This window comes from Syzygium oleosum, unplaced genomic scaffold (genome assembly GCF_021117445.2).
Source record: "Syzygium oleosum isolate NSW1041296 unplaced genomic scaffold, Sole_v2.1 Sole_v2.03, whole genome shotgun sequence".
NCBI classification, from domain to species: Eukaryota; Viridiplantae; Streptophyta; class Magnoliopsida; order Myrtales; family Myrtaceae; genus Syzygium; species Syzygium oleosum.
The window spans coordinates 3558473-3579416 of record NW_026607487.1 but is presented as its reverse complement, the minus strand read 5'-3'; the positions used below and the strand labels follow the sequence as shown (position 1 = coordinate 3579416).

The following is a 20944-nucleotide window of genomic DNA, read 5'->3' as shown; positions in this document are numbered from 1 at the left end:
ACAGACTAGCCAAAACTACATTTCATTTTTCTTATCATCAACCAGGAATACTTGAACCTTGATTTTTATTTTAGCTCCATTTTTTTTATACTTGTTGGGAATTCGTGCTCATCTTGGAAGGTTCGAGAGGAACATCAAGGGAACAATAAGAAACTTGATAGGGTTGTTTGTTCTAAACAGGATTCCTACCACTAGTCAAATTTAACACACAAAAGAACTCGCAAAGGAATTCAAAATCGCCAAAAATATTTTCAAATGAAACATTAATTCAGACAAAGCGAAAAATGGACTCTAGGCTCAGTAGCAAAAGATCATCACCTCTAGATGAAAAATTCAAATCTTTGGTTTACTGAGAAGGAAACTGTAAATCACTAGGTATTTCTTGTTTACCTATATTCATATTTATATTCTCTGCCTCACAAGCTGCAAATCGGTTTGCAGTCTGCCAAAGCTGCCAATGAAGGATAAATTAAGAAACATAGTTATAATGCAATTAACAAGTGTACTTAGGCAAATTCAGAGTTTCCAAAATCAATCAAATAGATACCCAGTGTGGAGCAAATCATTCTTAAGAAGTATAGCTTCCAGAAAAGTATTACTCTAATTGCTCAAGTTGGCCGATAAAGGATGAAAAATCTTACTAGATGACCAATGCCTTCTGTTGTTCGGAGACCCAAATTCGGGCCTATTGATCTTGGTTGAAGCATCATGTCAGCTTCTACAACCAACTTCCTCACTCCTTCAATTATGTATGAGTAGGAATTTTGGAAGGTCCAGAACCCTATCAAGGAAAACCCTTCTTGTCAAAAGAAGATAGTGATGAAAAGCGGATCATGAATCTCAGAAGAAAAATGATAGTTTACTGGTAATTTACCTCTGTTAAGGAAACATGACTCATCTCACTCTTGTAATATGGATATACGGTTCATCACATCATTATCACTGCAGTATAATATTTCCATCAGGAACTTCATCTTGCGCTCTTTCATAATTTCTAAAGACGCATGTTTCTGGTAATTTTGGTATTGTTTCCAAGGAATTGCACCCAGAAATATCCAAATAAATTAAATCCAACTTTTCAAGTCCCCGAAGCTGAGCCAGTTTCTTGCAGTCTCGTACCACTAGAGATTGTAACTTATCACATCTCGACAAATCTGGTAAAATTTCCATTGATTTGCATCCTGTAATATCTATGTGTGTTAGAGATCTTGATTCCTCAACCCCAGGAATCTCCGTAACACCAAGCGAATATCTCATTGTGAAATTCTCTAAATTTTCAAATTTCGACAGGTTTGGTAGTTTTTCTAGGGATTGGCATCCCGTGATGTATATGCTTCGGCAAAACAAGAATCTCTCGAGGCTCTCAACACCACGTAGATTGCAACAGCCATTGATGTTCAACTCTTTCAGGGTCACGAAGCATGATAGGTCAGGTAGTCTTTTAATGGACTCACAATCAGAGATATCCAACACCTCTAAGAACTCCGCCTTACCAAGACCTTGGATTTTTTCTAGATTGTCGCAATAGTTAGCCTTTAATTGCTTCAAACACTGTAATTCCGGAAGGATCAGCCTTTCAATGGACTTGCAGCAATCTATAACTATCTCCTCCAAGAACTCCAAATTATCATGGCTCTGAATTTCAACTAGATTATAGCAATCCTCGGCATGTAACCGTTTCAGACAACTTAATATTGAAAGGTCCAAACCTTTAATGGAACTGCAGTTTTTTATTGACAACTCTTCCAAGTACTTGAATGCTTCAAACTTTGGCAATATCAGCTTATGACAGGAGGCAACACAAAGTTTCAAGAGTCTTGAGGGAAGCTCCGGGATGTATTCAAGTAGAGTGCATTTATAAAGATCAAGTTCTTCTAGGTGGATTAGGCAAGAAAGCTGTGACAATGTGGGACTCTGACAAGAGACTGACAAATTTGTTAAGCCGGAAGGAAGCTCTGGCAGCAACCGGAGCTCGTAACAGCCCCATAGACTAAGGTGTTGGAGAGAAGAAAGATTACGGATGCTTTTTGGCAGGTTAAATATCCGTGTGCTAGTGATATCAAGTATCTCGAGTGAATACAAGTCACCAATTTCACTTAGAATTTCCCCTTTCAGTCTATAGCAGAATTTGAGACTTAGCCTCTGCAGTTTTTTCAACCTTCCAATAGCACCAGGTAATTTTTCAATCGCAGAATGACTAATGTCCAGATCTTGCAAATTCTGTAAATCCCCAATTGAGTTTGGGATTTCTCTCAATGACCGACAAAAGTGGGCACTCAGTTTCTCCAACTTCCTCAAAGAACCAATCGATGTAGGAATCTCAATAATACCGGTAGAATCTAAAATAAGTTCTTTTAGTTTCACTAATTCGCCCACTTCTCCTGGTAGCTCCTTGAGACTGCCACAGTCACTCAAGTCCAAGAAAATGAGGCTCTTGACTTCACCAATAGAAGGGTCGACTTGCTCCAGTCCATCACAATGTTTCAAGATGAGTATCTCCAACTTTGTGAAAGCCGAGAGATTAGGAGTACGGCTTAAATATTTGCAACATGTAAGGTCAAGAACTTTCAGCCGCTTTGCCAACTATACAAAAGAGAATAAGCAGTCAAAAAATGAGTTGATCAACAAAGCAAAACAAACAAGAAATCACAGAGGATGTCTTTTTTCCATCTTACCATGATTGAACTCCATCCTCCCCAAAGTTCTGTGATCTCGCTGTTTGACAACTGCATCACCACTAAATTCGGTAGATGCAAATTCTTTGTCGAAAAAGGCATATCGAGTTCAATGCCAAACCACTGAAGCCATCTTAATTCAAAAAACAGTCTATTAAAGTCTCCACTTAGAGCCGCCCGCCTTAATTTAAGGAACCTTAAGCTCTGTAAGTTCTCAAACTGTTCATTTGTGTATGTCTGGAGATGGTCATCGGATTTGTCGAGACAAATTGCCTCAATCGTATAAGGTCCCTGTATATCAAATCAATCACTGAGTGTCTGGATTTTTTTGTTTTCGCTTTTCTAAATCTTGGAATCACACAATTTGTCAATCTTTCTATATACACACACACACGTGAACACAAATTAAATTTTTTTGACAATCTTCTGAAATTTGAACAAGATGTTACATTTGGCTTAAAAGTAAAAAGAAAATAATTCTTGCTTTATAAAATCTTAGACAAACACACCTCAATGTCTTACCTTATGCTTTTTCGAATTTTATAGCGCATGCACTCTAACTTTTATCCAAGGCGAAATACATGAAACCTTTTAAAACATACCAAGACGGACTTGTAGAATTTTATTTTTCTTAATTTTTTAAAAGAATCTGTTAAAGAGTGCCCATGAGTCACTTCTTAAGTAGCTAAGGAACCACCCGGTTATCAATTCATTTGTGAAGTGTTTAATCACTGCTTTGAAAATCGAAACTTTACTTATAGAGGATGTGTAAACAGCGAGTGGTGACATTTGTTAGCAATACAGTTCTTGGAGTTTGGCTAATATTTTCGATTTTGGCGGAAATTGGAAAAGAAAGTTGCTTTAAGACCAACTAAAACTGGATTGGAGTACACACCAAATGAAGTTTCAAATGATGAGCAATTCCCTCTTTATATATAAGCAAAGCACGTGTTTATTTGTTTTGTTGGACAATTGACTAACCATATTTGGAAAGTGGATAGTAGAGATTACGGATGGTGTTCGCTTGTAAATGCTAAACGACAACATTATCTCGTGGATTCATTTAAAATTGATTCAAATTATTATCGTAATTTGAATTTCAAGTAATTTAAATGGAGAAATCAAAAGCGAAATCTCCTCCATAAAAGAATGGTATAAACAGGTGTCAGAAGATATATGTGGCAAGTATAGCATGAGACAACTGATGCATGCGAAACATAAGGATGCATGTGGAACTGATACCCACATTAGTCTAGAAACGTGTCAAAGCGGAGCTTATCGCCTAACAAAATAGGAGGAGTTTCCAGAAAGTGGAGCTACCCTTATCCATGGGAAGTTTTCCAAGAAACCGAATGGCCGACAAGAGGCATTAAGGATAGAAGGGTTTGAGCGAGGTCGCGGTAAAGAGTTTGAGAGGAAAGAAATGTTTATTAAGAAAAGTTGAGAGGAAAGGGCAATAGCAATGAAGGAAACAAACAAAGAGAAATGGGAAAATTCACTCTTTATCATACACCTAACCCAATCCGCAAGATGAACAAGGTCAACCTGATACAGCCTTACATACAATAATAAGATTTTCTGAATTCAATTATAATGGCGATTTTGCTATCATATCTATTAAGACGAAAGAAAAATGGTTAAAGATAGATATAACTAGTGCAGGGAGGGTCGGCTACCTTCAAAATTAAAATGCAGCAATAACATATCAAACATTGGGCTCCTAAACTATAAAAAAAAAAAAAAAACTATAGGAGCACCGCAGCGGATTTGGCCGTGCTAGAAAGCAGGAACACGTGATAAGTGTGAATTTGACACCTTAATTTCAATGCTGATGTTTTCTTTGATTATTAGTTACTATAATTGGCACCTATTATCTATTATTCCTATGGACAAAGAAATCTTCATTTATCTGATCTATTGTGTTTATACTGCATCTCTATTTATTATTTCAGTCTTATCAATCTTTCTAACTAAATATGAAAATGACATACTTTAAGTAAACAATATTTTTAGTGTAGAATCGTAGTTCAGTGATTTTACGTTTATTGTAAAATTAAAGTTTTGGCCAATATAATTTACATCAATAAATTGGAATAATATTCTACTGGGTAACCATCACGAGATAATATAACCTTTTCATCCTCAAAACTTGTAATACAACTAGTTGTCGCATTTACTCTATGATGGGCATGAATCATGAATGGAATTTTTCCATAAAAACTAGGAGCATATGTTCATACCAGATAAAAGACTAGAATAGATCTGATTAAGTAAAGGAAAATACGAGGGAGAGGGAAAAAAGAAGGAGGGCCATATGTTACCTTTCCTCCCATTAGAACTCCAGAGGCTTCCTCGTCATCCCATAATCTGCTACGTCTCTCTGGCAATCTTTCTTGGCAAACTATGCTCCTTCCAAAATCTCTTAGTTGATCATGCATTTTAAACGTACCATCATCTCCAATTTTAATTAAGCACCTTGACTTCAACTCTTCAATTCCTTGACTTGGATGAAACCCACAATCCTCCCACATGTACATGGCGAATTTGCTCTTTTCACCAATAAAGAAACAAGCAATATCGAGAAAAATCTGCTTATGTTCATCTTCTAATGCATCATAACTTATTTGCAATATCTTTTTGACATCACCATGTGGTTGGTTTTTTAATTGCTTCCGCACATCTTCCCATACTTTTCGATTTGTTTTTTTATACAAGAATGAACCTACACACTGAAGTGCCAAGGGAAGCCCACCCATGGTGGATATGATATCATGAGATATACCCTCAAAGTCCCTTGGAGAATGGTCCATGCGAAATGCATGTTTGTTAAACAAAAGCAAAGCTTGCACCTTATCCAATCCATACAATTCATACTTGTAGTCAACCTCGAATTTAGACTGATGAAGAACAGCTTCATTTCTAGTTGTAACAATGATCATACTTCCTGGCATAAACCAATTACGGTCCCCAGCCAACGCATCTAGTTGATTCTTGTCATCTATATCATCTAGAAGAATGAGAACCTTTTTTCCTTTGAATCTAGATTTGATTATATCAATTCCATCATCAACATCCCCCACTTGACATTCAATTTGCAGTACGTCCTTAATTAGTTGTTTTTGTAGAGAAGGAATATTGTTGCGGTGAGCAATTTCTCGAATATCAGCAAGGAAGCTACGATGCACAAAGTCATTCGACAACTGAGTGTAGATTACCTTGGCAAGAGTCGTTTTTCCAATCCCACCCATGCCATAGATTCCAATCATTCGAGCAACACTGGTAGGAGTGTCAACCCAATTCCTGATTTTGTTCACATGATCCCAAATTCCAACTAAGTGCTTAGTAACATCAACCTGAAAATCTTGTCGCATCTTGCTCAGAATATTTTCGACAACTTTTTCCACTAATTCTTCTTTATCCCTGTCAAACAACAAAACTCAATGATAAATTCGTTATTATACTTAATCTCATCAAAAGACCGGCATATATTTAAGGATGCATGGGACCAATTGACATGCAAGCTGTTTTGGTTTTACAATTAACAACGGGGGAAGATGGTGTAGCGGTCATTTCATTTTTTCCCCCTATCCTTTTATGCCAATAGATTGATCTTTTTGAAATAAAATAAGGCGGTGCACCTGGCTCATGAAGAGTCTTTCGAACTATAATGTTCGTTATAAGGATTAAGGTTGCTGCCGGTTGAAAGATAGGAGTTCAATTTTATTTAATTTTTTTGGTTAAAAAATTTTAGGAGAAGAGGAGGTTACCCCAAGACCACCTACCAATGGAGTTACTGGCATTGGAAATCAAACCCAAACATGGTAAATGTGAAGTGTTCGTTCTTATCAGCCGAGCCGATCCGTGGGCATAATGACGTCTATTATATCTGGTAGTGATCAAGACCGAGCATTGGAGTCTTTTCTAGGCATATTATTTAGTGATTGATACTATTGGCTGGAGAGGTTGTTTCTTTCGTTTTTTGCTCTGTACCGGAGACGAATATAGATCTTTGGTTTAAGTTGTCGTTGCTTTAGTTTTCAGGACATATTGAGAAGTACTAGTGTTTGCTAGTCTTCGAGGCATTATTGGGACATTTTGGGGATCCTTTCCGAGCTAGCAGTGAAAGTAATACATCTGCATTTCATCAGTTATGCGTGAAGAAGAAAACTTACTTATCAAAAAAAGAAAAACGTTTTGTGAAGTACCCGTTAGCAACTTTCTCGGATTCCCATCCATGTAAGTCACTCACTGCTCTAAGTGCTTGCCGCCCTTCCTGAATATCCTTCTCATCAAAATGCTTCTTACGTGAATGGAAGGCCTCCCCAAAACTTCCTTTCTGATACCGCACATCCGATGGGTCCACTTTGTAAAAGATGGGCAAGACCATGTGTGAAGTGCTCTTCTTGTGGTCCATGATATGAATGAGCTCGTGGAGGCACCATTTGCTCGAAGCATAATTTTCCGAGATGATGGGGATCGAAATCTTAGACCTTGCGATGACATAGAGAATCTGTGAACCAAATTCCTCGCCAATTGAAATGCTGTTATCGTCCCTGAACACACAAACCGGTACAATCCCTGCCTTGACCAGACTATGATAGAGGTGATCAGTGAATGCCTTGCAGGTATCCGAACCTCTAAAGCTCAAGAACACGTCATATTGACTACTACCTACATCTGTGAGTACCGGAGAGATGAACGAAGAAGTGGATGCTCTCTTAGTGCTCTCTTTCTCTGCACTCTTCTGTCCTTTGTCCATGGCAATCTGAGAGGGAAAGTTGAAACGAAAGATGCTCTTCTGTTGCTCAAAAGGATTGACGAACTAAAGATGCTTTTAGAATGCTTTTCTGCAAATGCTTATAGTCCTTGCCGTATCTTCTTCTGGGCCGCATCATCTAGTCAAGTCAAACTTGTTGGCTTGGTCCACTCACGAATAACGGGTACTGTTAAGTTCTTCCCTTGAAAATGCTGAAGAAGGTGAGAGAGAGAGGGGTAACAGGGATACGGCCTTCAGTTCGGTTGACCAACGTGGTTTGACTGTGGAAGATTCGGTGATGGCCCCAAAAGAGGCCCCCAAAAAGCCCACATCATTTACTTGTTCAAAAAGCCACAAAAGATTGAAAGAAGTAATCAAACGAAAACATATATTTTATTACTACATAACTTCACACACTTCTATGATATTTCGAGACAGATTTTTTTACTTCACACCTAAGATTTAGAAATTATGTAGGAAAATCCATGGAAGCATCTTCCTCAGGATATAAGCTCACACGACACCTAATCCTTCTCATAATCTTCGACCTTGCTCTTATTATTTTTAGCCTAATATACAAAAAAACCTCACGATCTCCACCACCTCATTTTCCCAACCCTTTCTGTCTAACCCCATTTCCATTGGCCAAAGTAAAGTAGTGTCATGTAATTGTTGCCCAAATGCTTGCATTTTCCCATTTGGAGAAAATTTCCATCAATCGTGTCTTTAATTGGTGGGTTTATAAGTTTTAAACATCGCTCATAAGTAAAATTAACTAAAGTTAAACTAATAATCGAGAAAATTTCAATTGTTCGGCTGTTCAAATTAGGAAGAAAGTTGATGAAAATGATTTCAAATAAAAGGGAAATATTTCCTTTTGGGCCACATTTTATTTCTTTCTAAAAGTGCATAGAAATGAAAGGGCATGCAACTATTGCACTTTTCTTCCAAAGTTGTCCTTACTTTCTTTTTAAGAAAGAATAGAATGAAGGATAATCAAGTCTATCAATGAAATTAACTTCCATTCACATCATTTCCACTCGACATGTATCCAAACATATTTCGAGGAATTTTGACTTTCCCTCTCTTCCTTTCTCTCCATTTCCTTTTTCACTCGACTAGCTTCATCTCAGCTCGTGCTTGCCTCGACTGCGTGCTCGCTTAGCTGGCCATGTCTAGCAAATTCTTAATGAAGTTGAAAAATGAGAGGTAGAGATGACCAAATGGCCGTTGTCATTTCTCTCTTATTTATTCAATGCTGACTCCACATGCCAGCAATTTTATATAAAACGAATCTATGATACATTATCACCAAGCTTTTCACTTCAAACTTTCAAATTTAAAATATTGATTGAGATACTGTTTGCAAAATAAAGCTATAATTTGTTAAATGACACCAAATGAGCAGGTGAAAATTAGCAACAGAATTTTTTTTTGTTCGAAAAAGTAGCAATAGAGTTAAAAATACTCAAACCTTCTCATATTAGCTATTGTCGTTTTTGTATGTGAACTTTTTTACTACTCATTTAACTTTTTTACTACTCAATTTTCAAAGCTTTGAAGGGAGAAAATGAGTTGGAGGTGAAAGGGAATATACTTTTTAGGATTTATCTTGTCCAATAATTCGAGGAAGACAACATATTATTTGTTTGGAATGTTCTATAGGGAGGCAAAATTGTCCAATAAAATCCGGTTAAGAGAGTACTTGCTTTTATGGGTAATTGGTTCCAGAGTGTGTAGATTCCGGACCAAGACCCTGAAATCTACCCTATCAGAGCCGATTTTCAATTTTTGGAATTGACAATCGAGCCGATTGATCCTGGAACCAGCCGGAACCGGCCTACTATTTTTTCTTTTCTGTTTCATTTTTTCATTTAATTGATCTTAGACCTTCAGAGACAGCGAAACCTCACGATCCATAAAGATATGGTCCTTGGTTTCTGGCTAATACTGGCAATTTTGCAAGCAAGCATTCCAACTTATTCTAGCTTAACAAAGGATCGACACTGAATTACGATGCAAACGAACAATCAGACAGAGAGGCCACAAGATTAGTCACATCTAAAGTTGAAAGCAAAGGCTTCCCTTTTTCACGGAAGTCAATAATGGGCTGGTGACCTACCCCGTTAGCAGCCACCCACATCCCCAACAGACAAAAAGAGCCCAGAACACACTAATTCAGCCCAATATTCCGATAACAAAGCAAAGAATCAATGGAAACAACACACTAATTAGAGATGAGAAGGCGATTACCTTGGGCGAGCTGAGATGCGAAGAGAGTTGCAAGATCGGGGAGAGAAGAACGTAAACAAGCCTAGGCGAGAACCTTCAAGTGGGGAAAAGATCAAAGAAAGCGAGCGAGGACCAATCAGCAGACAATACTCTCCAAAATTGCTCTGAGAGAGGCCGAATGTGAGAGACGGAGAGAGTGAGAAATGAATTATATTGTTGGTCGACTGGCACGCCTATTGCTGGCATAGACTGGCAGAAATTAAGTTGTCTTCTTCTGTGGAGAGCACATGCTTTCTGGGTACAGAGCACGATGCGTTCTGAAAAGTAATGAATATCAATATGTCTAACGAAGAGAAGAAGTCTTCCCGCTGCACAAAAAGATAATAGATAAACAAATGACAAGGCTGGATGCAGAGGATATGCTTTCTGGGTGGAGGGCATATGCTTTTTGAACGATTCAGAATGCAACGCGCATCTTCTCTTTCCAATAAACGAGTACAGGGCGTTTATTGATTAAAAAAAACTCAATAATAAAAGTTATTGACTTGGACGTCGCCCTCTGCCTCTTGTCAAGAAAATATCGTTGGGTTGCGTCCGCGCACGGACCAAAAAAAAAAAGATTAATCCTTATCTCTGGTTGTGTGCAGTTAGATTATTTACTGAAGGAGATTTCCATTAACCATGTCTCCGATTATTGAATTACGAGTTATAAACATTGCTCAGATGCCAAAATTAACTAAAGTAAGAATAGGTGATGCTCATATCTTGTGAGGCATCCTTGGATGCATCGAGTGCATATAAGTTCAATGCATCCCCAATCTTGAATCATTTGTTTTCATGCGGAACCTACCAATATCAAGGGCTCGAATGCACCCAAATCATCTAAGAATATTTCAATATCTGTTTCAACTATGCCATTGGTCGGTGTTTCAATGTAAACATCTTTTATCTATGCCTCTATCGAGCACTGATCACTAATATTCATAAACTCTAGAACCTAATATTCGTAATCAATCGTAAAGGAAAAAAAAATTAATAGAAACGACAATCAAATCGATAAGGCATTAAAAATAGGAAATTTATTTAGGAATTGGAAATATAAAAAGATGAAAAGGTGAACTCTATCTCTCTCTGCAAGCGTGTATCGCTCTCTCCCAATGAAAGTGAGATCTACCCTAATAATGATAGGCTTCCTTAACCATTCTTGCTAAATGTGTCATCCATATCTCTTTCCTGGCCCCCATTACTCATGGTTTTCTCTATTTTTCTTCTTCATATCTTCAATTCACTAACCTCCTCTCATTAACTATCTCGGTATTATATTTTCCCCTTTCCCTTCGGAGTTTTCTCCTTTTTTAGTTCTTCTCCCGCCCTGGCCCAGCCAACTTTCTGAAATTATGCTTATGTCCAATTATTTAATGAAATTCACATATCATCCATAAGTGTTGGACCCATCAAAATTTTCGAATTTCTTTACATTCCAAAGTTTTAAGGAATTACTATTAGAAACCTTTAGCAAAAATAGTGCTCCAAATTGAAGAACTATGTTTTGCAACAATCGAGCTTCCAATTGTGAAGTATGGTGAATCATGAGCAATTATTTCCAAAGTTGAGAAATAATTATATGGTATAGATGGAATCGTTGGACTTTATTTTTCCATGATCTATCTTTGACAGTTGTTCATACTTTCAAGCAGAAACTGTTCCCTAAGTGTTAGTTCGTTCCTCTTTGGAAATTCTGTTCCCTAAGTGTTAGTTCGTTCATACTTTCAATTATATGGTGCGCATGGAATGTATTCCGGAATAAAAATTCTGTTCATTTCGGAACAAAATGGCGTTTGTTAAAATATTTCCGGAATACATACTGGAGTGATTTTTGCATTCTAGAATAAAAATACATTTGTTAAAAATACTTGATTCCAGAATACATTCTTGATTCCAGAATGCATTCTTGATTCCAAAATGAGTTTTTGGCAAGAAAAAGAGAAGCTACTTTTTGTAGCTTCTTGATTCCAGAATGCATTCTCCCTATTTTCTCACAAATTTTTTTTCAGAAAATGCATAAAAATTGAAAAATTCTAGAAAAATTCATAAAAATTTCCAGAAAATAAAAAAAAGTCAGATTTCGGGAAAATATGAAATTTGGTGAATTTTTTTAAATAAAAAAAATCAAAAATTTCAAAACTTCACAAAATAGCTTAAAACACATGTGGCCACCCACTTTGAGTGAAATTTAAATTTTTTGAGATGCCAAAAAAAATCAAAAATTTCAAAACTTCACAAAATGGCTTCAAATACCTGTGGCCACTTACTTTGAGTGAAATTTAAATTTTTTGAGGTGCCCAAAAAAATAAAAATAATAAAATAACAAAAATTTTCAAAACTTCACAAAATGGCTTAAAATACCTGTGGTCACCCACTTTGTGTGAAATTTAAATTTTTTGAGGTGCCCAACAAATAATAAAAAATAAAAAAAATTTCAAAACTTCACAGAATGGCTTAGAATACCTGTAGTTACCCATTTTGAGTAAAATTTAAATTTTTTGAGATGCCCAAAAAAATAAAAAAATTCAAAACTTCACAAAATAGAGTACCTGTGACCACCCACTTTGAGTGAAATTTAAATTTTTTTAGTTGCCCAAAAGAAATTTAAAAATCAAAAATTTCAAAACTTTATAAAATGGCTTATAATACCTGTGGCCACCCACTTTGAGTAAAATTTTAATTTTTTTAGGTACAAAAAAAATCAACAAATCAAAACAGATTTCTGTTTCAGAAATCAATTTCTGGAGCAGAATTAGTTATGTTTTACTAAACAGATTTCTCCTCCAGAAATCAATTTCTGGCAAGAATTTGATTTCTGGAGCAGAATGGTTATCATTCGCACCCTAAGTGTCAGTTCATTCCTCTTTGATTTCAACTTCTTTGCCGGTTTCCAACTCTATGGTCATACTCCAATGTTCTTGGCATCTGCTGGTGGCTTCTATCATCCCATTTATTTTTCCTTAACTAATAGCTATGACTCTATGTCTGTGTGTCTTCCAAAAACTTTGCAAATTTCATGTTTTTCTTCAATCACTGCATATTGACAGTTGAATACGGATGTTTGTTGGAATCAATTATGAATTTCTATGGTTGTCGATAAGATGCCAATCACCTCCGTCGATAAAATGTTGCATGTATGCTAACGTGTTTTTCCCGTGATTGTTTATGCTCATGTCGAAAGCACGTGTCTGTCCATGTCAATGGCTCGACTATTTTTGGCGTAAACACCTTGTAAGAGAGGCTCTCTCTCAGTTGAAATCTCACCATAATGAAACCCCTAATTTTTTAGACAGATTTGCAAGTGCTTTTCAACTCGTTGACTAGCAGGTTAGTGTCCCAATGGTAGATCTCAGATCTGGTTAAAGATTGCTTACAGCTGGCTCGTGAATTTCCAGTTTTAAACCTTCAGTTGGTGTCTATGTGCTGCTAATTCCTGTGCAGACTATTTTGCTCTCTTAGAAAAAGGACTTTTAAACCCTTATGATTGAGTCAACCACCGCGTCGTTTACAGAACCTCTTGATTTCTAATGTACTTAATCTACCCTTTTTACCCACTCGAATGAAATATGTTTTTTCTGTTATCTTCTTAGTAGAATAGAGTTATAATTTGTTAGATGACACCAAAGGAGCGTAATGCGTGAGTATTTGTTAAAAAAACTTGTATACCTTACTTGAGTCCTTTTCCAGATTATTCTTTTATCACAAAATCGTTGCCAATTTGGCATATCATTCTAACTCTTGAAATATCAGTAAGCCAATGAAAAAGGAAGTATCTAAAAATGCTAGATATTCAATGATGACGGGAAAATTACAAAAGAAGTCCTAAAATTATTTCAATTGTGACAATTCAGTCCTAAACTTTTTTTGAGCCAATTGAGTCCTAAACCTTTTACATTTATGTCAATTCAGTCCATTCATCCAATTTTGGCCTGAAATCATTGACATGGACACCGGTTGTCCTACGTGGCGCAATTGGAGCTGGCGTGGATAGTTTTTAATAATATTTTAATATATATTTTTTTCGAATTTTTTTATTCTTTTTTTTTCTTTCTCTTTTTTTTTTCTTCCCTTCTTTATCTTCCTCTAGCTGGTCGCCGGATCTTGGTGACCAACTAGAGGTCTGACAACCTGCTAGAGGCAAGGGCCCGTGAGGTCAACCTCACCAGCGATGGAGAGGGCGATCCTTGCCATAACTAGGCAAGGCTCGACCTCGTCGGATCTAGCGAGGTCATGCCTTGCTCATGGCTGGTGAGGGGTGAGCTTCACCCAACCTTGCTGACCCTCGCCTCTGGTCGATCACCAAGGTCCAGCGATCAGCTAGAGGAAGAAAAAGAATGAAAGAAAAAAAAAGAAAGAGAAAGAAAGAAAAATAAATAAATAATTTGAAAAAATGTTTAATATTGTCCATGTCAGCACCTGTTGCGCCACGTAGGACGGTTGACGTCCATGTTAGTGATTTCCGGCCAAAATTGGCCGAATGAACTGAATTGACACAAATTCAAAAGACTCAATTGGCCAAAAAAATAAAACTGAATTGACACAATTGCAATAGATTTAAGATTTTTTTTGTAATTTTCTCTAATGATTACAGAGGGTTAGAAATCACTTAACCTCTTCTCCCCTACATTTCCATTTGTCGATTGCAGCACGCCAAGTTTGGAAAAACAAAAAAAGTAAAACGCATATGTGAGGACAAGTTACAGGAGTTAGTGATTCAAGTAAAAGTCTAAAGTAAAATAGGAGGCGAACTTCAGTCGCGAAATTGGCAGCTTGTCCAATGATAGCAAGGAATTCTAATTTGCGAAATATTTAAAAAATAATTTGCGAAATATTAAAAAAAATAAAAGATAATTTAGGAAAAAACATAGAAAAAAAAAAGGGAATGAACTTTCTGGGCTTACTTCTAGAAGGAAGAAGTGATATTAAGAGGTAACGTAAAAAAATATTTTGAATGAAGAATTCATGACACATAAAAACACATGAGCCTGGAATGTTTTAAAGGTAAAAAAGGGATAGAAGTGTTGTTATCAATCTTTCTCTTTCTCTCTGACTTTGCCCTCTGCGCATGGCAATATGAGGGGGGAAAGTTGAAACGAAAGATGCTTTAAAGGAATGAAAACAAATTACTTCATGAAATCTTTAATTGATTAGTAATTGATTGACTGGGAGCAGTTGCAAATGCTTTATAGCCTTGCCTCATCTTCTTATCGTTCTCACCCGCTAGTCAATTCAAATTTGTTGGGCTTCTTCCTTTCACGAATAACGTGTACGTTAATTTCTTATTTTCTTGATTTCTTAACAGGACAACCGTGTTGCATTCGCTTATAATTGTCATATTATTAATGAAGTTGGAAATGTGAGGTAGAGATGGACAATTGGTCGTTGTTCTTTTTCTTTCATTTATTCCACGCTGGCTCCACATGCTAATAATTCCATGTAAAACAAATCTACTTTAGTGCGATATGATATCACTGAGTAATTATCTTCAAACTTTAAAATTTAAATAAAATCGATCAATACCTTGTATGTAGAACAAAGTTATAATTTGTTAGATGACACCAAACGAGCATAATGCGTTAATTAAGTTATCGCTGATATATGAAATGCCCGTGTACTGTCCTTCAGTTTTTTTTGGGTCTTTTTTTTTATCACAACTTTGTCGGCATATCATTCAACTCTTGAAAAGTTAGTAAGCCGAGAAAAAAAGAGCCTCCTAAAAATGTAAGACATTAAATGTTTAGAAAGGGTCAAAAATCACGTGCAATGGGATGCGAACTTCAATTGCAAAATTGGTCGGAGTGAATATTTGTGAAATATTCCAAAAATAAAAGATAATTTTGGGAAAAATATAGAATAAAAGGGAATGAAATGTCTGGACTTAGTTTTTTAGAAGGAAGAAGCGATATTGAGAGGTAACATACGAAAGGATTTTGAATGATGAATTCACGACACATCGAAACATTCACGGACACGAACTAAAAGTAAAAAAGGGAACGAACTAAAACTTTTTTTTGTCTCGTAAAAAAGCACCAACTTTCACTTAAATCCCAAATCTGGCTCTTATTGACTTAAAACCACTGATTTTCCAACTTGACTATTCCACCTTAGCAATAAATCCACGTGACTTACTGACTGGATTTAAAGCATTATTCATTGTCTTATTCTCTGAACCGCAACTTGAAGAATAACGATGAAACTGTTCATCTCCTTCACTTCACCGGCAAGTCAAAAATATCTCCAGATTGAATCTTTCTGGCCAAACTTTATCGTTTTGTCGTAATCTGAAGCTGTAAACCACCGCCCATCAACAGACGCCATGGAAGAGATTCGCCAGGCTCACCACCATAACTTTTTTTCTCAAACAAGGGTAACTTCAGATAGAAAGTCAATGAGGGGCCAAATTTGTGATTTAAATGAAAGTTGGTGCTTTTTTACGAGGCAAAAAAAAGTTCGGGCTAAAATTGTCCCTCGACCTAAAGTTGGTGCTTTTTTACGGGACAAAAAAAAGTTCGGGCCAGAATTGCCCCTCGACCTAAAGTTGGTGCTTTTTTTTGGAATTAACCCACCAACACTAGTCTGGGTTTTCTCTGAGCTTTTGGGCATTGTACTTCTTTATGAGCTGCAAATTGTTTTATCGACATTCTCTAGTGTGTGGTGCAAGATTGATGCCTTGAGTAGGTGTTGGAAAAGCTCTAGTAATTAATCGTAGCAATAAAACTGGCCTTCCTTAGTCTTTTTGTTTCAGCCAAACTAAGGTTGTTTAAGCAAAACTCAACAGTGCAAGACATGTATTACACTTCTTGCACCTTCCATCTTGATGGCTCAAGTGTTAAAAGACCTTTTTATCATGCTAGTGTTTAACTAGAAGCAGTAGTACTAGTTTAAGGTACCAAAACCTCCATGTTTCTCTTATGTAGCTAGTCCTCAAGAGTCAAGATAGATTTGATGCCGTTTAACAAGTATTTTGACTCGTCAACTTAAGTCAGACTGTGAATACCTTGCGAGTAGCTTAATTCTCACCATTGTACTTCAGTCCAGGGTAGGGAAAATCTGAGAGTGGCCCCAAAGAAACTGCTTCGCTTGAAATTGGAATGTATGACGGGTGACCACAATTTGGCATAGTAGAGTCTGAGTATTAACCAATTAATTGGCCCTTCAACGTTTTGGTTCTAACCAAATGATCATAATTTTTGGGAGGGGCTATTTTCACCCTTCGAAAAATATTCTCGACGTTTTTTTTATCAGTCTTCAAATTTAGCCAACGCCAAAGAAAATTTGGTTTCAGGGATGAAATGTATGGCTATGTCTCTTCTGCTTTATAGATTCATGCTTAAATGAATCAAGTTTGAGATTATTTGCCGATTCCACAACATTTGTTTCACAAAAAATGTTTCTCTTGCAGTCACCAAATTGTAGCTTGAAGTGGACATCTAAACGGTAACCTTGTTAACAAATTTGATTTTATGATTAACTTCACATACTGGTCCTGCAAGCATTTTGAGATTCGGCCTTTGCTAAAGGATAGCACGATGTCGAAGCTTGCAAAGGACTACTACACCACATGAGAAGAGGTCGCTTTATCTCAAGAATCCTATGAAGAGTGTTAACAACACATAACACATAATAAATGGCAATAGCAAGGAACTTTGGAATGCCTTTGCATAATGTCTCATGACATAGCTCAATCCTGCCTGCATCTCCATCCTGTGGTGTTTAGGGACTTTCTCCGAATTTCATGAAGTGCAGCTTTGAATCTACACAAGAAGGATAGGATTAAGTAATTATCAATAGATGAAGATATTTGAGATCGTATCATCACAATTTATCCCATGAAAGATAAGGTACCAATAGCAAAATCTGTGAATGTCATACCAAACATTCCAAGTGTCTCTTATTAGTTTGCAGTTGGACCGCAGCCAACAGAGCCTTCATTAGCTGGCTGATGAAAAAGAAAACGACGACTTGTGAGAAGTTAAGCAATTAGCAACACTTTCCTTGTTTGTTTTTAGAGCAGAACTGATGTTAATAGGATTGTGCAGAAAAGATGAAGCACCTAAACTACAAAACAGAAAGATGTACATGTTACTTGGTTATTTCGCAATATCCAATTAGCAAAATCAGCAATACGGGACAGTTTGCTAGGAAGCAAATCTCAACTTTACAAATTCAATTCTGCTTGCATTTATACTATATTATCACACTTATGAACTCAGAAAATGGAGGAGATTGTCATCATTTACCCTTGTATACTGATTTTCAGGTGAAATTCCACAATTCATATAGCATAAGCACCTAAGTTACTCTGTCATAGTTATGGTATGACTGGTAGTGCATACCTCCCTCTACAGAGCCCGATCAAGTTCAAGAGTGACACCATTAGAAAGCAACCGCACCAAGTAACTCTGCATCAGGGTAACATACAGAAAATTCAGCAGCTACGTATATGATTAACAGAGAGATGGAACCTAATGAGCATCAGAAAGCATATTCAATTGAAAAAACTAAATTCATGATCATTCGGGTATGTGCTGTTGAGACCAGATCAAGTGTTTGGATCTTCACAAACATCAAAACTTCCTCAGGACACTCCACTTGGCCCAGGAGCCTCTTTAGGGTTGGCATGCAAGCTGGGCCTTAGCTGTGGCTGTTGCTTCCCCTACAAAATCGCTTTTCTTCATTTTGATCGGTCTCTGGTATGGAATTTGAAGTTCCTCTGCATCATGTGACAAAATGGTTCCATGACAACAATACAATCAAATAATGCAAACTAATTAGCAAATTCTTGAGCTTCTTGCCCCAGTTTGTTCCACAGAACAGGCAAAAAATTATCCCACTTATGAAAAAGGTCACTGATACAGCTCATTGAATCTTAGTCCAAAAGTTTGATTATTCATAGACCAACCAGATCTGTCACAAAAGCAGCACCAATTTACCTCGCTTGATAATCTTTCAAAACGACAGTCTGATTAATGGTTATAGAAAGCTGGTCTACAATCATACATGACAGGTTAGCCAAAATCACTTTTCATTTTTTTACAATCACCCTCCAGAAAAACTAGAACCTTGATTTTTATTTTAGCTGAGTTTCTCATACTTACTGGGAATTCATGCTCAAATGAACAATAAGAAATTTGACAGGGTCTGAAAGATGTATGTTCTAAACAGGATATCTACCATTAGTCAAATTTTACATGTAAAAGAGCTTGCAAAAGGATATAAACATGGCCAAGGATTTTTTATAGGATAATACTAGTTTGGCACAGAGAGAAAAAAATGGATTTGGGCGCAGTTACAATTTTAAGTAGCAGAAGATCTTCAGCCTCTAGATGAAAAATTTAAATCCTGGGTTTACTGTGAGGGAAACTGTAAATCACTTCGTAATTCTTTTTTACCTATGTCAATATTGTCATTTGTCACCTTACAGCCGTTAATCTGTCTGCAAGAGTTGCCATTGAAGAATAATTGAGAAAACATTGCTATAATGCAATCAACAGCAAGTATATTTAGGCAAGCCAAATCAAATAGATACCCATTGTCGAGCAAATAATTCTTTAAAAAATAGCTTCGAGAAAAATATTACTCTATTTGCTCACGTTGGTCGTTAAAGGAAGAAGAATCTTACCGGTTGACCAATGCCTTCTAATGTACGTAGACTGACATTTGGATCTACGTTTTGATCTTGGCTGAAGCATCATGTCAGCTTCTATGACCAACTCCCCCACTCCTTCAATTATGTAAGACTAGGAAGTTAGGGAAGTACAGAACCCTATCAGGGAAATCCTTCTTGTCAAAATAAGAAAGTGATGAAAAGTTGGATATGAATCTCAGAAGAAAAATGATAGTTTACTTGCTTACCTCTGTTAAGGAAACATGACTCGTCTCACTGTCTTAATGGGCATAAGAATTATCACGTCATTATCACCACAACATAATCATTTCACAGAGATTTATCTTGTCATAGAAAAATTCATATGGCCATCCGTCATAATGTCATGAATAGTCTTTGAACTTTAATTTAATATATAATTTGATCTATAAAATTTTGAGAAAATGACATGAATAGTCTTTAAACTTTAATTTAATATATAATTTGATTTATAAAATTTTAATTTGTTCAATATAATCTCTGAACTTTAACCCAATATTCAATGTGGCCCCTGAATTTTCAATTTATTCAATATGGTCCCTAAAATTTTGGTATATGTTTAATATAGTCCCCGAATTTTATAAAAATGTTCAATGTATTTATTTCATTAATTCAAGTGGAGGCACTATATTGTACATTTTCATATAGTTCAGGGACTATATTGAATATGTACTAAAAGTTCAGGGATCACATTAAATAAATTGAAAGTTTAAGGACCGCATTGAATATCGAGTTAAAATTTATGGATTATATTAAATAAATTAAAAATTCAAAGATCAAATTATATATTAAGATAAAATTTATGAACTGTTTATGTCATTATCCCAATTAGTTTTCGCGTGACGCTACTCCTTAAGAGCCACGCAACCATCTTCTTTACTCTGTAACTTTTGCAGGGTGTTTGCAGTGGAAAATGCTTTTTCTCTTGCCTTAAAAGATGAGCCAGATGTGCTCGGAAAACACGCAACCTTACCGTGGATTTAATGAGGCAATTCACATGACTAATTCATTGAAATGAAGAGAAAAAAAGGTTTCTTTCCACTAGAGGCGTTAAAACAGATAAAAAGAAATCTACTATTTAACTCATAAATAGTGTTCAACCAAAAAAAAAACTCATAAATAATGAGCTGAATCGCATATGAATTAGCAAAAATTTAAAGAATGAATTGTTATGAATATAATGTAACAAAGTTTAATTCAATATAAATTTTAATGAGTCTGAACTATGTTTTACATGGCTCCTTCTTAGCGGGCCTCAAGCTCGAGTGTGGGACATCCCAGCACATGGAGCCCATTGTATTGGGTACATCAACTGCATGAGTTTCTGCCTCCCTTGTCTATTACTTTGACCAATGGCCGAGTGATAGTGTCACTCATCGCTACTCGTTTTTATATTGAGAGTATTCATTGAACCCATCATACATACGCGCGCCTTCACTTAAATTAAGATTGCTAGATCCAGTGGGACTCGTGGGAAACTTACATGGATCTTGTCATTTTTAGTGTTTCAAATATGATCTTTTTCACGACATCATTTAGCTTCACGTCCAAACGACGATATCAATTAGATGCAATTCAACCAAAGCTCCT

General features: G+C 36.4%; 2 protein-coding genes and 1 long non-coding RNA gene across 4 annotated transcripts in view; all 3 read right to left on the bottom strand.

Moving 5' to 3' along the window:
* Window positions 1-10103, bottom strand: part of LOC130137617 (disease resistance protein RUN1-like) — a 75337-nt gene extending 65234 nt beyond the window's left edge. The window contains exon 1 of the mRNA XM_056309296.1: window positions 9685-10103. The gene's annotated coding sequence lies outside the window, so the exon portion shown is untranslated. The remainder of the gene's footprint in view (window positions 1-9684) is intronic.
* On the bottom strand, window positions 821-8103 carry LOC115690994 (disease resistance protein L6-like). The gene is made up of 4 exons (XM_056309295.1): window positions 6881-8103; window positions 4916-6095; window positions 2676-2798; window positions 821-2583 (listed from the first exon to the last, which is right to left on the bottom strand). The coding sequence occupies exons 1-4, from the start codon at window positions 7432-7434 to the stop codon at window positions 940-942; spliced, it is 3501 nt and encodes a 1166-aa protein (XP_056165270.1). The 5' UTR covers window positions 7435-8103; the 3' UTR covers window positions 821-939.
* Window positions 10104-17186: 7083 nt separating the features above from the next.
* Window positions 17187-19700, bottom strand: LOC115690997 (uncharacterized). 2 transcript variants are annotated; one of them, XR_008816279.1, is made up of 4 exons: window positions 19331-19694; window positions 18247-18421; window positions 17581-17647; window positions 17187-17462 (listed from the first exon to the last, which is right to left on the bottom strand). It is a non-coding gene; the product is annotated as an uncharacterized LOC115690997 (long non-coding RNA). The 2 variants fall into 2 exon arrangements; XR_008816278.1 differs by lacking the exons at window positions 17187-17462; window positions 17581-17647 and having other exon boundaries at window positions 17953-18421; window positions 19331-19432; window positions 19564-19700.
* Between the last annotated feature and the right edge of the window lie 1244 nt (window positions 19701-20944).

What these genes read in the sequence shown, in the direction of transcription:
- LOC115690994 (XM_056309295.1), bottom strand. Translation starts at nt 7,434, where the DNA reads ATGGACAAAGGACAGAAGAGTGCAGAGAAAGAGAGCACTAAGAGAGCA. An exon ending in CTATTCTAGTCTTTTATCTG is followed by an intron (nt 2,799 to 4,915) that starts GTATGAACATAT and finishes AGATGGCTTCAG; the next exon opens with TGGTTTGGCATTGAACTCGA. An exon ending in GAGGATGGAGTTCAATCATG is followed by an intron (nt 2,584 to 2,675) that starts GTAAGATGGAAA and finishes TCTTTTGTATAG; the next exon opens with TTGGCAAAGCGGCTGAAAGT.